Here is a 15,881-nt window from a genome sequence, read left to right on the forward strand (position 1 = left end):
AAATTACTATTAGCTTCCGGAATCCGCACGAATTCACCACTCTTACTTGGATCCAAGGACACCCATTTCCTTTTTTCGGTATTCTACACCACCTAAACTATGGAAGTTTGGACACCTATCAAAATAAAATTCTGGATGAATGGGTCCCCCCCAAACTGAAATCCTGGCTACGCTACTGCCTCAGTGTGTGGCCCTACGTGTCTCATTTCACAGACTGAAAGATGTATCATATAGTAAGTTTCTTGAGATAATACAAATGGTGTTTCCATAAGCTTTTGACGTGTCAGTGCAACGTGGACTGCAAAAAGAGTGTAAAGTATTTATGTTGTAACTTGACAGTTCCAGTCTTTCTTTCATAAATGAATGATTTTGTGTTGTATTGTATTTTTTTCTGGCTGATGAATATTAATTCATGATTAACACTACTGAATGTAACATAATGAAATTATGATATACTGTGATCACAAAAAATTTGTGGAAATTTCTACACAATTTTTATACCTGTAATACTGTGGATAGTAGGTAGAATATAGCTCCATAAATCAAAAGATCATGTTTAATTTCAATTTACCTTTGAATCCTACAAACTCCCTCCTTAGCATATGAGTTTCCTTTAATCATTTTGGTTCCTGTGTATGGCTTTCTTTCTTACATTGTATTTATTTTTAATTTTCTGCATAAGTGGCATATCTTGATACTATTGACTATTGAGGTTGGCTCAGAGTGTGTTAAAGGGGACCGAGGTACGAGGTGATGTTAGTGTCTTCTGTTCTAGTTCATAATCAGAGATAAGGATTGTCAATCCCACTCACCTTCTGGTCACTTCCTTCCTTCCTTCCTTCCTTCCTTCCTTCCTTCCTCCCTCCCTCCCTTTGCTAGTTAGCTTCTCTTTTCCTCCGAAAAAAGCAGCACAGGCCAGTCCAGTTAGTCCCTTCCTTCATAGCTGTGTGAATGAGTAAAAATAAAATTATGATAAGCAGCACAGGCTGGTAAGCTTCTTTTCTCCAGCAAGAAAATAAAAATAAATAAATAAATAAATAAATAAATAAATAAATAAATAAATAAATAAATAAATAAATAAATAAATAAATAATAATAATAATAATAATAATAATAATAATAATAATAATAATAATAATAATAATAATAATAATAATAATAATAATAATAATAATAATAATAATAATAATAATAATAATAATAATAATAATAATAATAATAATAATAATAATGCACAGGCCAACCTTCAAGTGTATCATTGTTCAGAATGAAGTATTTCAAAAGAAAGGTAAGAGAAAGAAAGGAAAGAAGAAAGATATGAAAGAAAAGAAATGAATATATTTCAGAGTGGAGGGAGGGTGAGAACCTGGGTACCCGACGCGATAAACGATTTAAATCGTCCGCCCGGTAATTTTAGTTTCCCCTACGACCGCTGCGAGCTCTAACATGCAATTCCGGGCAGTCTTTGCGGCAGCCGCTGTGTACAGCTGTTATAAATAACGTTCAGTGTCAACTCTTACATCTTCTCTTTGATATTGTGAGTGAGGCGAGCAATTGTGAGCATCGTCCGTGGTCGTGAGAGAGGTTATTTCCGTGTGGTGATTATTTGATATTCGGAAGATACTCAAGAGGTATGGACACTGTAATGTTATCACATCTTTTGGTTATGCTGTTTGAAAATAAAGTTTCATGAAATTTTGTTTGTTAAGTGAAGCGTGTGTTGGCGTTGATCTACCGGCATTGCTGATCAATAACGGAATCTACAGCCGACGATATAATGCACGTCGAAACACTTTTGTTATTTTCTTCTTTCTATTTGTTTGCTAGCTATTTGTGGGAGTAAACATCAAAACTCCACAGAAGTGATGAAATATTGTGACATCGCATTCGGAAACTGTCCGTACCCCACTGTCGGCAGCCCTTGAGATGGTTTTCCGTGGTTTCACTCCAGGCGAATGGTGGGTCTTATGTTAATTATGGCCACGGACCCTTTCCATTCCTTTTATTTTTCTATTCCATTGTCACCGAAAGACATGCGTCAGTGCGACGTTAAATCACTTACAAAGAAATAAAATATCGGAAACCTATTCGGTATACCCGTCTTCACCTATCCTCTTGAAGTTGTAAATAATTTTAGATTCTATATATTAAAGAACGTCCTCATACTTCAGTTTTATGACCCGGTGATAATTATACCTGATCTCTGCTGTGTGTTATCGGCGACCGAATATTTTCTTTGTGCTAGTGGATCAAAACCATACGGAGAGCAGTTTATGTACCTCGGTAATTTTTCAGTGACCATTGAATGAAAATGTTTGTGACATGTTCATACTGACCTATTGAAATGTGAACTATTGGAACTTGTAATGAAAGGGTATAGCATAATCATAATTTCTTGCATGAGGGAATAAACCCAGATTTATTAGCGAGTGATGTTATTCCCCCCAGTATTCTTTTCTAATACCTCTTTGTTGATCTTCAGTGTCATAACCATGTATCTTTTGAGACCCTATTCAGTTCATTGTGCTCTCCACACATAACTGGGATTACTATCTCTTTTTGTATTATGGGAGACATTTCTCATTTCAGAACGTAATATGACATAAATTTGTGTTCTTGGATTACCTACTTCTGAAAGTATGAACCATTAAATTGGGTCTTGATGAATACCAAAACAAACATTTCACCAGTGTCACTTCAAATAGATATTAGTTTCTTTCGAACACTTTAGTTATTGTCACATTAGAACATGCATCTTACCTCACTAGGTTTTCAAAATTATAGATTACCTACCTCATAAGTAGCCGCTGTTAATTGTACATGAACACTGACATCTGTTAATCAGGTTGTCCTTTGCGATTTTAGGACGTTCGTTTAAAAAAAAAAATTCCTCCCATTCTGCCCTAGATGCATGTTTTCAAGGCCGTTTTCATGATTTTGAAATCAACATTTCAGAAAATAGTGTAATCTTTACATAGAGCGTATCTACTATCTTCTAACAGCACTACGCAACAACCTCCGTAGGTCAGTGGTAGTGTCGGGCTCTGGATACCAAGATTGTGGGTTCAGACTTGGTCGAGGTAGTCGGATTTTTGAAAGGTGGAAAAATGTCCATTCAGTACTTCATGTTGTGGGATGTTGGCATGAAAAACATGTTGTAGGATGTTGGCATGAAAATGATCTGTGGTAACATATTTAGTGTTAACCTGACAAAATTCATTAAACCTCAGCCACAGCCACTAAAGAGAGATCTAGCTTATTCGGCCATGTAACAGGCCTAGAGTACAATGGAACGTCTAAATTGACGAGCAGGCTACTATATTGTGTCAAATTAAAATGCCTGCACATGACAGCTGAGGCTGTAGGATTATTCCTAGAGTTTTTCGCACGACACTGCAGGGTCTGCTAGTTTGCACACCATTTTCCATTTAGTCCCGTTAAGGTCATCATCAGGTCTGACATACATGATTTTCATGTCTTCCTTCAAACGATCAAGCCACTGTTTTTTTTTTTTGTACAGCCGTGCGGTTGATTTCCTCCTGGGTTGTACTAGAGAACTGTCTTAGTAACTGTTCGATATTCTCTTCTCACAGCATTTCCATACCATCCGAAGGTGGATTTATCGCATCCTGTTCTACATTGGTGCAACTTCCATTCGTTGCCTGACGTGGTCAAGTTTCGTAAATCCTAACGATCAACAGAGCATTTTCATTTCCATTCCATGGAGGGCTTGCTCATGTCTTATTGAGGTTGGCCAGCATTCTGAACCATAGAGTGCAATTGGTCTTACTATGGATTTATACACTTTCCCCTTGAGAGATAATCAAGCATTTACTTGTCACATAAAATGAATTTCATTGCAAAGCCCGTATTGTTGATAGTATACTTTTTAAGGTACAGTCAAAGGTTCCACCTGTACGGTATTACAATTTTTTTTGTTTAATTAGCAATTAACAAGTGTCGGGACATGTTTCGTCCGTTATTGTATTTTAATGTGTATTTGTGACCTTGTCTATTTTGCTCATCTTTTTCGGATGATGATGTCCATAAGAAAGACAAAATATGTCCCGACACTTATTAATTGCTCATTAAACAAAGAAAATTTAGTATTGTAAATGTGAAACCTTTGTCTGTACCTTAAAAAGCATTTTCTTGTTGCAGTTATCTCCGGTGACTTGCTGCCATCTCTACCATGTTAAGTTTGCTCATGCTCAAGTGTCAAGAAGCATTTCGCTATCCAAGCTGATGTAGGAACTTATGTATTTAAACTGGGTGTTTTTTTAAAAGATCTTGATATTCATGGTGCCATCTGTTTGTGACACATTCAAGGTAGTTGATTTTCTTAATTTTGAGCCGCAGGCTATCTTTCTTCATGCGATCATTTCTGTTCTGTATCCTTTCTTCTAAGCTATGATTGGATTTATCCGAAAGAAATATGTCAGTCAGCGTATAAAATTGTTTGTGGATGAGGTGTTCGGATGTCTGATGTTAGTGTGTCCATACACGTGATGACCAGCAGAGGGGAAAGTGCAAATCCTTGGTGAACTCCAACACCGATTGGAAATGCCGAGTAGGGGTTTATTGTAGCATCTTGCTTCCACTTGGCTCTGTCAGGGACATGTCTTCCAAGACCACATTTTGCGACCACTAGTGTTTAGGCTTTGGAAGTTTTGTTTATTGCAGATTTATGTTTAGAGCTACTAGTTAAGAAATTGTACATTATTCTGCCGCTTATAGACAATTCATGTTATGTATTAAATATTTGTTATTCTTTTTCAGTGATAATTATTGCAGAATGGCTGATATTAAATCCTTTTTCCACCAGTGGTGTGCCAAAAATAAATTACAGCCACAATTTGATGCAAGACCTACAGGTAAGATATGTAGACAACAGAATATTTTGTGTGAACATTATGTTTTTAACTTGCAGCGCATGATTGTTTATGAACTAGTAAAAATGTTGAGTTTTTTGTCTCTTAAAAAATAATTGAATCGCTTATTTCAGAAAGGCCCTATATCCTTCTGACCTGGTATTGAGAAAACTGAAAAAAACTGTGTAGTTTTCTCTAAGAAATTTTTGAGAGGTTAGCAATTAGCATTGGAGAGGTATGAGTATGAACATCTATTATTCAGATGTACTGCATTTATTTGTTAGTCAGTTGACTTTGATATAATATGGCCTTGTTGAAACAAGTGAAACAATACATATTTTAATGCATTCTAATAACCAAACTGTTTAATAAATGTGTAATTCAATTTCCATACGAAATTATTCACAATAATCACAAAAAGTTTCCAAAGGAAATGAAATGTGGGACATTAAGTCTTGATACAGGGAGAGGCAGCGAAAAGTTATCATGCTATGCAGAGGATGTCATGCAAACAGATTGCCTACAATTCATTGCTAGACTTGCTAGTAAGCCGTAGCAGAGTAAAAAATGAAGTTGAAAACTAATGTAGATCTTACTTTTCATCAAAGCTTTAAAATAAATTTCTTCAGCTTACCTCAGGGAATTCTGGGATTACTGGAGCCACCCAGGCTCATTTTAATTTTGGGCAGGGATTTAAGGCCAGGTGCCCTTCTTGACGCCACATGATTTTTCAGTTGAAAATTTCAACTTGAGATCAACTGGGATTCGAACCTCAGCCTGTCCGATGGAAAGTCACCAGCTAATGATTTTCCCCCTTTACCTTTCATCAAAGCAGCTGTTGAAAATATGTCCATCGTTCGCGATACAAACTTTGCATCTTCGTAAAACATTCCAAACCACTTGTATTTCTCCATATGAAATTTCATGAATCGGTCATCTGATATCATTCTCCGGAACCAAGATCATGTGAGTTGTTCTTGGCCACTTTCTGTATTAAAGTTCCCACAAATAAAAATCACAGACACTTGAATGGGGGGAACAAGGAGGCTAGACTTCGCGACAAATTATTCAATCATCAAATTCATGTTGTAATGCATACATTGACTGGTTCTGTCATGCGATTTCTTCTTCAGGAGAAATATCTCAACTAGAAATATGTTGTCCAATGCTATATGTCAGTACAGTGATCCTAAAACTAAACTCCATGATCCTATAGCCCTGAAGCGTCATGGCCTACCAAGCGGCATTGCTCAGCTTGAAAACCTGCAGATTACGAGGTGTCGTGTGGTCGGCACGACAAATCCTCTCAGCCAATCTGGGGCCCAGCTGAGTAGCTCAGATGGTAGAGCGGTGTCTTCAAAAAAACTCTTAAGAGTTGTTAGTGGGACTTAAAAATAGGAATTCTAGTTAGGTAGTGTACATGTTGTGAGCAAGATTGTATTAAATTGCATAGCTCTTAACGTTACCCTAGAAACACGACAGGGAAGACACCAAACGTTTTTTCTCGTATGAAGACTGAGTCAGGAATTTTCATTGTAATGGTCATTACAATCACGTCGGTAGGAATGGCGCGATAAAATGCAATGCTTTCATATGAAATACTCAATCAAGTAAAAAAACACACATTTTGTCACTTTCAACGAACAGGACTACGCTTTACAATGGCGAAAAATGAGAGTATCCTCCTATTCAATACATCATATATTCCGTCATTAGACGGAGCAAACGAATTCAAACATGTTTCGGCTCGCTTGAGCCATCTTCAGTGAAAAAATTAGGGGGGTTGGAATAATTTACATAATATAAGTTGAAAAAATGCTAAAAAACATAATGAAAGAGCAAATGAAAAAAACAAAAACAAAAGAGAGCCTAGACAGAAACAAAATTAGCACAAATATACAATATTTACATCAATATGTAGAGCAAAAAACAACTTATTGTGACAAAATTCAGTGAAACAGGTGTTAATTTAAAATAATAATTGAAACTAAAAGCTGCGTTAACCTAAGAAACAAGGGAATGAGAAAACAAATGATGTAGATGGAAATGAATAACGGTAGCACATGATGAGGTTGTGGACCTCATAGTTTACAAATTGTTGGTTTAGTAAAAATGACAAAACAGTTTGAAATTGCTGTCAAAATCATCCTAGTAGAAACACATCACATCAAATTGGTCAGGAGGAGAGCGGGAGCAAACATTTTTGAGAGACCAAGCCTGATATAACCTGCAGGCGAAAAGCCTGTGACAAGGAGAAAAAAACACCAATGAAATTTAAGGCTTTAGAAATAGCAGCATTGTCAGTATCTTCTCAATCTAGCGGTCCCTTACTTCATTATTGTTTCATAATGTTGGCTGGTGTCTTGCCTTATTATAAAGGGGTCGGAAGGGCCGCGTATAAAAATTGAGAAGCTGTGTTAGGTAGAAGACGGATGCATAGTAAACTGTAAGTAATCTAGTGGAAACCGTCAATGAAGTTCTAATCTGTAATGGAAAAAAAATGAGGTTGTATGAGAAACATGGGTTGATAAGTAAAAAGTGTGGAATGGTTGTGAAGAAAGCTTAAACTTATGGTGTGCAGTAGGTGGTTGTTCTCTCTAATGGCCTGGCCTTCTCAAAGTAACGGTCTCGTTCGCGTGATCGAGTCTATTGTTGGTTCGGCTGTGTTTGCTAGGATGGAAGGAGCGGAGGGAGAAGGGGAGGTGCAGGGCTGGTTTGAGGAAGGGAAAGGTGGTGAGATGGAGGTGGGGGTTTGTTTAGCAAATGTAAGGAATGAATATCTTGTAAAGGACTACACTGCCGTTCTAACAGTCCAAAGTTCCAGAGCTGGAATGATCAAAGCCGCAGACAGCCGTGGTCCGTAAACACTTTTCGGTGGGGAGGGGGTCAAATAGTGGACACTCCCAGGGCAAAACTATGCCCTCTTACTAATCTGTTTCCTAGGAGTACCTGATGAGCGAAAAATCTTAATTCACTACACTGGTGGCGGAAAAATCTATCTGACTTGGAGGCAAATTTTTCCCTCTTCACTGCTAATTTGGAATAAAATGAATGTAGAATTTAATAAAAGTGAAGACAAAGAAGCTTTTCTTAAGGTTGAATGTTGAGTTATTTAGTGAATTGTGGTGCTATAATTTGGAATAAGCCTAAATTGTTATTCTAGACCAGGCCATACCACTACTTTTTTTTTTTTTGCTAGTGGTTTTACGTCACACCGACACAGATAGGTCTTATGGCGACGATGGGATAGGAAAGGCCTAGGAGTTGGAAGGAAGCGGCCGTGGTCTTAATAAAGGTACAGTTCCAGCGTTTGCCTGGTGTGAACGTGGAAAACCTCGGAAAACCATCTTCGGGGCTGCCGACAGTGGGATTCGAACCCACTGTCTCCCGGATGCAAGCTCACAGCCGCGCGTCTCTAACTGCATGGCCAACTCGCATGCTACTACTACTGAGTGAGCCTCTGCCTTAAGTATGCACACTGCTCATTCAAAACAGCGCGTCAGAGTAGGGATCGAATTGCTGGAATGTTATGATGAACCAGTGTGTTACCTACCAGCTGTATCAGAAAATGTATGAAGCAGAGGAATGGCATGCTAAAGAAGAAAGTTTTCTAACTCCCCAGCTATTTCCCGCCAATATTCAGTCGGACTGTTATACTCGGTACGCGGCAGTAATCCCATCTATCGGAGTTGAGAGGCAGCATAAGAGACGAACATCACAACAATGGTCAATGTAATGTTATTGTTGATCAATGTTGTGCGCTTTCGATATTGTAGGCTCTGAAATACTGCTCTTATCATAGTCAGTACGGTAAAACTGAATAAAACATAAATGATCAGAAACTGTATTCTCTATAACTTTTGTTATGTAATACTTTTCAATAGTACCAATAACATAGGTATTTAAAATTTACATTTTAGGTACCTTCCCCTAAACTACAATTTCATCCAGGGTAAACAAATTTGTTCATAGCTTAGACTGTTGTTTCTTATTCCCCGACTCTATATACCGATTTTCATTAAATTCTGTCAACCCATTTTCTCGTGGCTCGGCGTTGATATGGACTTAGCAACAAAATTACAAATTCACGAATATCTGTGTTATCATAGCCGGTACGGTAAAAATTTATAAGACTTAAATGGTCGGAAATTTAATTCTGTATAACTTTGGTTACGTAGTATTTATCGATACGACCACTAATAATATAAATACTTTAGAATTAAATTTTAGGCCTTCCCTAAACTACCATTTCACTTAGCACGAATAAAATGATTCATAGCCTAAATTATAGTGGCTCATTCTCCAACTATGCATACCAATTTTAATTGAGGTAGGACCACTCATATCGTAAATATTTCAGAAGTAAAATTTTGGTCTTCCCCTAAACTACCATTTCGCTTAGCATGAATAAAATTATTTATAGCTGAGATTGTAGCGACTTATTCCCCAACTTTGCATACCAAATTTCATTAAGTTAGGATCACTAATAACATCAACATTTGAAAATTACATTTTATGCCTTCCCGTAAACTACCATTTCTATCAGTGTAAATAAAATTAATTATTTATAGGCTAGATTGTAGCGACTTATTCTCCGACTTTGCATACCGATTTTCATCAAATTCTCATTAGCTTTTTTCTAGTGATGCATGTACATACATATAGACAGACAGAAATTACGGAGAAGTAAAAAGTGTATTTTCTTATTACTGTGGACATGACCGATACAGAAGTACCATTCTTTTCAAATTCTGAGCAGTGTACAGACAAAACTCTTATTTTATATATATAGATGTGAAATGGACTGCTTTGAAAAGGCTTGATCTTTCATTTTTGCATTACTTTTTTTTAGCTTTAGCATACCTGCCTGAACTTTCACGTCTAGATTTGTCTTTTTTTTCTCATTTAAAAGTATTGTACATCACATTAGGACACTTGTCAATAAAAATATCGGCACATTCCTTACACACATGATTCAATGAATTTACATTTAAGAGCTGGACAATTTTTCTTTTAACTTGAAGCCTACTAACAGAAAGAAAATCTTTAAATTTAGCCACAAAAACAGTCAAAATTTCCCTATAAGCAATTCTTGCCATTACATTAGGGTAAAGCAAATTTGCATCATCACATTTCTTAAATCACCCATATTTTCTTCAGTGGTTGACAACGCATTAGGGCATTCCAAATGGGGTAACCAGCCACACACATATGCATATGCATTTTCCTGAATGAAATCAAACCCACAGATCACACCTACAACAACACATCAGTATTGAAGGTTAACTGCTGCACTATACAATAAAATATGCGTATTATATTTTAAGCCAGTTAAAATATGGGTCGAGCAGGTCAGAAGATTATGAAGTACTATAAAAATCTCTTTGTCACTGGAAGAATATATATGCAAACACAATATTACTTACATTTTCTTTTCACTAGGGAAATGGAAGAACGCGCATTCTTCTCTACTTCATAGTTACTCAGCCGAACACAGCACATACCTTTCCCCTTATGTTGTGAGGAGATATCAAGGAATGACCCACACTACTATTTAATTATGTCAGCTCACTGAAAACGCATAAATAACACCAAAAACTTATACACATGTACTTATGACAGAATCAGTAGTTCTCAGGTCAGTCCGCTGGAGAGAGCTCTAATAGCTGTCTCTCGATATCTCGCCGAGTGTCGCGTATTGTCTCTACTGTATTTGATTAAACTCAGCAGTGACCTTGGATGTTGCAGCAAAATTTCTAAAATATTCAATGTGGTTACAATTTACAGGCAGCCAGGTGGAATTACATCATCCTTCTGATCACTACCGGTACCTTACACAATAACAACTGTTGTTCTTCAGTAGTACTCTTTCCTTACATGTATTGTGCACCTTGATTGCCGATCTAATTGCCCCAAGAAACGTTAACCCACTTACTCATAGTTTGACATACAAGTAAACTGTAGTTTGACAATTATTTACCTTCAAATACATGCATTTCTTGCATGTTTATTAGAGAAACAACTTTTAAAACCCAATAAATAGGTGGTTCATGTCAAGTAAGATATACAGACGCAGCTTGTAGTGGCTAAAATTCATGTTAACCGACGAGACCATCTGTAAGGTATAATTAATACATTCCCTGCCTGGACCAAAATTTTGTTTGTTTTTTAATAGAGTGTTTGTCTAGGCAAGTTTATGTTAATTAAGTTTTACTGGGGGGTCGAAGGGGTAGTATGAGGTCCTGTGGGTGCACTTCTTGCTGATGGGAGTGTACTAGCAAAACACAGAAATGCCATTTATTCCTACCAAGTCCGATACATGCACATCCACGCCGTGGCCTCTGGGCAACGGGTACATTCTTTAAGGTACACGGGTAAGTCATGTAAGGGCAGAAAGCGAGTTCCCGACGCTTAAATGGGGACCAATCAGCTAAGGGAGACAACCGTAACAGAAAACATCGGTCCTCCAGGATTGCTGGGTGTTGGAGCAAGGCTAACAACCTCGCTCCGGAAAACAAACTGTTGCGAAGCCCCAGAATATGCCTCGGAATGGTGGATTTAATAGACGACGGGCTAAGCTAAAGGCAATGGACTACACAATTGGTACATGGAATGTACGTACACTTCTACGAGCCGGAGCACTGAAAGTACTGATGCAGAAACTAGAAGTCAACAAAGTGGACATAGCAGCCATACAAGAAACTAGATGGTCAGGAAGGGATGAGATCTGGGACACCAAAACCCGCACAGTATTCAGTAGTGGGAAGCCAAGGAATGCACAAGAAGGAGGAGTAGCATTTATGGTACGAAAACAAGCTAAAGATGATGTACTACAATTTTTGGCAGTAAATGAAAGATTGGCAACACTGCGTGTTTAAATGCAATTCTACAACTTAACAATCGTAAATGTCAATGCACCAACGGAAGACAAGGAACAGATAGTCAAGGATCAGTTCCATGCTGAACTGGAATGAGTGCTAGATTCAATCCCATCAAACGATGCTAAGATGATAATAGGAGACCTAAATGCACAGATTGGGAAGGAGGAGATATATCAAGGAATAATAGGGATCCATAGTTTACACAACAATACTAATGATAATGGACAGAGATTGCTTGACCTTGCTACCAGCAGAAACATGAAAGTGATGTCAACTTGTTTCCCTCATAAAGAGGTACACAAGCAAACATGGATATTGCCGGATGGAAAGACCTGTAATCAAATAGACCATGTAATGATGGAGAAAAGATGGGCATCCAATATTACGGATGTCAGATCATTCAGAGGAACAAGTTGTGGCTCCGACCACTTTCTAGTTAAGGCAATCTTAAGGTGCTGCATTATGAAAACAAGAAAGGGAGGAATGAGTAGGATAGAAAAGTACAATACTTGTGAACTGAAGAATAAGGAAGTATCTGAAAGATAGGGAAAAGATTTTCAGAAGTGCTGGTAGAGAAATATAATAAGGACCAAACAGCAACGGTCGAGACCAAATGGATTGCTCTGAAGGAAAGCGTTAAGGCTGTGGCAAAGGACACACTGGACATTGCACCCAAAAGGAACACAAAGGGATGGTTTGATGAGGAATGCCAAAAAGCCATAGCAGAAAGAGATAAAGCATACCTAGAGAGACCAACAAGAGTGAAGAAACAAGAGGTTGAAAACCAGAATAAAGAAGTAAGGAATGTATGTCGAAGAAAGAAGAGAAGAAAATCAAATGAAAAAATGGCTAGAATAGTGGAGGAATTTAAGGAAGATAATAGCTACATGGCTTACAGAGAAGTTAAGGAAGTGAAAGAAGGATTCAAGGCAAGAACAAACATGTGTAAGGACAGAAATGGACAGCTTTTGGGAGATAAAGAAGGGATCCAAGATAGATGGAAGGAATATTTCCAACACCTCCTAAAACCCAGTAGAAATGAAAGGGAAAACACCAACTACCTCCAGGAATAACACTGAGACAGATGAATCAGAAGTCACAGCACCATCTATGCAAGAAGTGATAGAAGCCATACAGCAACTGAAAAACAATACGAGGTGCATTCAAGTTCTAAGGCCTCCGATTTTTTTTCTAACTAACTACTCACCCGAAAACGATGAAACTGGCGTTACTTCTCGACGTAATCACCCTGCAGACGTACACATTTCTCACAACGTCGACGCCATGATTCCATGGCAGCGGCGAAGGCTTCTTTAGGAGTATGTTTTGACCACTGGAAAATCGCTGAGGCAATAGCAGCACGGCTGGTGAATGTGCGGCCATGGAAAGTGTCTTTCATTGTTGGAAAAAGCCAAAATTCACTAGGAGCCAGGTCAGGTGAGTAGGGAGCATGAGGGATCACTTCAAAGTTGTTTTCACGAAAAAACGTATGCGTAACGTTAGCTCGATGTGCGGGTGCGTTGTCTTAGTGAAACAGCACACGCGCAGCCTTTCCCGGACGTTTTTGTTGCAGTGCAGGAAGGAACTTGTTCTTCAAAACATTTTCGTACGATGCACCTGTCACCGTGGTGCCCTTTGGATCGCAATGGGTAAGGATTACGCCCTCGCTGTCCCAGAACATGGACACCATCATTTTTTCAGCACTGGCGGTTACCCGAAATTTTTTTTGGTGGCGGTGAATCTGTGTGCTTCCATTGAGCTGACTGGCGCTTTGTTTCTGGATTGAAAAATGGCATTCACGTCTCATCCATTGTCACAATCGACGAAAAGAAAGTTCCATTCATGCTGTCGTTGCGCGTTAACATTGCTTGGCAACATGCCACACGGGCAGCCTTGTGGTCGTCCGTCAGCATTCGTGGCACCCACCTGGATGACACTTTTCGCATTTTCAGGTCGTCATGCAGGATTTTGTGCACAGAACCCACGGAAATGCCAACAATGGAGGCGATCTATTCAACAGTCATTCGGCGATCCCCCAAAACAATTTTCTCCACTCTCTCGATCATGTCGTCAGACCGGCTTGTGCAAGCCCGAGGTTGTTTCGGCTTGTTGTCACACGATGTTCTGCCTTCATTAAACTGTCGCACCCACGAACGCACCTTCAACACATCCATAACTCCATCACCACATGTTTCCTTCAACTGCCGATGAATTTCAATTGGTGTCACACCACACAAATTCAAAAAACGAATGATTGCACGCTGTTCACGTAAGGAAAACGTCGCCATTTTTAGTATCTAAAACAGTTCTCATTCTCACGGCTGGCACTAAAAATCCATCTGTCGTATAGTGCTGCCATCTCTGTGACGTTTTGACAACGAACGCGGGCTCCTTTTAAAACAATGCACATGTTTCTATTTCTTTCCAGTCTGGAGAAAAAAAATCGGAGGCCTTAGAACTTGAATGCACATCGTAATGCACCAGGTATCGATGGAATCCCTGCAGAGTTGTGGAAATACGGAGGAACTACACTAGAAGAAGCTATATATGATCTAATTGTGAGTGTGTGGTATACAGAAGAAATGCCTGAAGACTGGCGCAAAGGCATCATATGCCCAATATACAAGAAAGAGGATAAGTTGGTATGTAGCAATTATAGAGGGATCACACTGCTGTGTACAGTATATAAGCTGTTCACCTTCATTCTGAAGAAGAGACTAGAACCCCTGGTGGAAAAAATTCTAGGAGAATACCAGGCAGGGTTCCGGAAGGGAAGATCCACTATTGATCAGATATAACTGTGAAACAAGTGTTGGAGAAGTGTTGGTAATGGGGCATAGATGTGGTACAGATGTTTATCGAATTTCAACAAGCATACGGCTCTTTTGACAGGGATAAATTAATGGAGATATTAAGAGAGTTCAAGATACCAGAAAAGCTGGTGCGACTGGTGGAATTGACTATGAGAAATACGATGGTGGGAGTGAAAATTCAGACTGAAGTAGGCGGCTTCTTCGAAGTGAATCAGGGATTGAAGCAAGGAGGTGGCTTAGCACCAATTCTATTTAACCTGGCACTAGAATCAGTGATTAGAAAGTTAAGGGTGGACACCAGTGGAACACTTCTATTACAAAACAGCTCAACTAGTTGGATATGCTGATGACATAAATTTGATGGGAAGAAGAACAAGGACAGTTAAAGAAGCATTTGAAGACTTGAGTAGAGAAGGCAAAGAGATTGGACTTAAGATCAATGAACAAAAGACGAAGGTAATGGTGCAGGCTCGGAGAAGGAAGTATACAAATGACCAGCTTGTCCCTGAAGGATCCAAACTGGAGGTGGTGGATGAATTTAAATATATTGGTGTATATCTAAGCAACAAGAATGAGGAAATGGTGGAAATACAGGCAAGAATTCAAGCTGCCAACAGAGCATACTTCGCAGTACTACCACTTTTCAGAAGTAGAGATAAAAATCAGAGCTTAAAAGTTATACTATATAAAACCCTCATTCGCAGTATAGTGATGTATGGAAGTGATACGTGGACCCTCCCAAAGAAAGCCGTGGAGAAGATAGATTCTTTCGAAAGGAAAATCCTGAGGAGAATTTATGGACCCATATGCGTACAAGGGGAATGGAGAATTAGATATAACAATGAACTATATTCCCTGTATGGGGAGGCACCCCTGTCGCATGCCATTCGAATGAAGAGACTTAAATGGGCAGGTCATCTAATTAGGATGGAAGAACACCGAATCCCAAAGAAGGTATTCTTAGGAGACTTTGGAGGGGGAAGGCCACGTAACAGATGGGAAGATGGTGTACATCAGGACGCAGCACATATCCTCAAGATCCGGAATTGGAGAGTAGCTGCACGAGATCGACAAGTTTGGCGGAGAGCAACTGGGGAGGCCATGACCCGAAAATGGGCCGTCGCGCCATAGAGAGAGAGAAGTTTTACTGTAGTGGCGTAGCAATATTATAAGGGACCTATGTTGTCAGCACCTGCTGTTGCGAGAACAGCTGATGCAAAATGACCGCGGCTCACAGCCCACGTAAAGTGTAGGAGTACTTAGAAAGAATGAATCATGAATGAAAACAAATTCATAAATCTACACTTACCAACAAC

General features: G+C 38.9%; 1 protein-coding gene across 1 annotated transcript in view; it reads left to right on the forward strand.

Moving 5' to 3' along the window:
- The first annotated feature begins 1,515 nt into the window (after window positions 1-1,515).
- mle (maleless) overlaps window positions 1,516-15,881 on the forward strand; it is a 278,516-nt gene continuing 264,150 nt past the window's right edge. Inside the window, exons 1-2 of the mRNA XM_067135650.2 lie at window positions 1,516-1,631; window positions 4,780-4,874. Of these exons, the coding sequence (XP_066991751.1) occupies window positions 4,796-4,874 (79 nt within the window). The 5' untranslated portion in view covers window positions 1,516-1,631; window positions 4,780-4,795. The remainder of the gene's footprint in view (window positions 1,632-4,779; window positions 4,875-15,881) is intronic.

This window comes from Anabrus simplex, chromosome 1 (assembly GCF_040414725.1).
Source record: "Anabrus simplex isolate iqAnaSimp1 chromosome 1, ASM4041472v1, whole genome shotgun sequence".
NCBI classification, from domain to species: domain Eukaryota; kingdom Metazoa; phylum Arthropoda; class Insecta; order Orthoptera; family Tettigoniidae; genus Anabrus; species Anabrus simplex.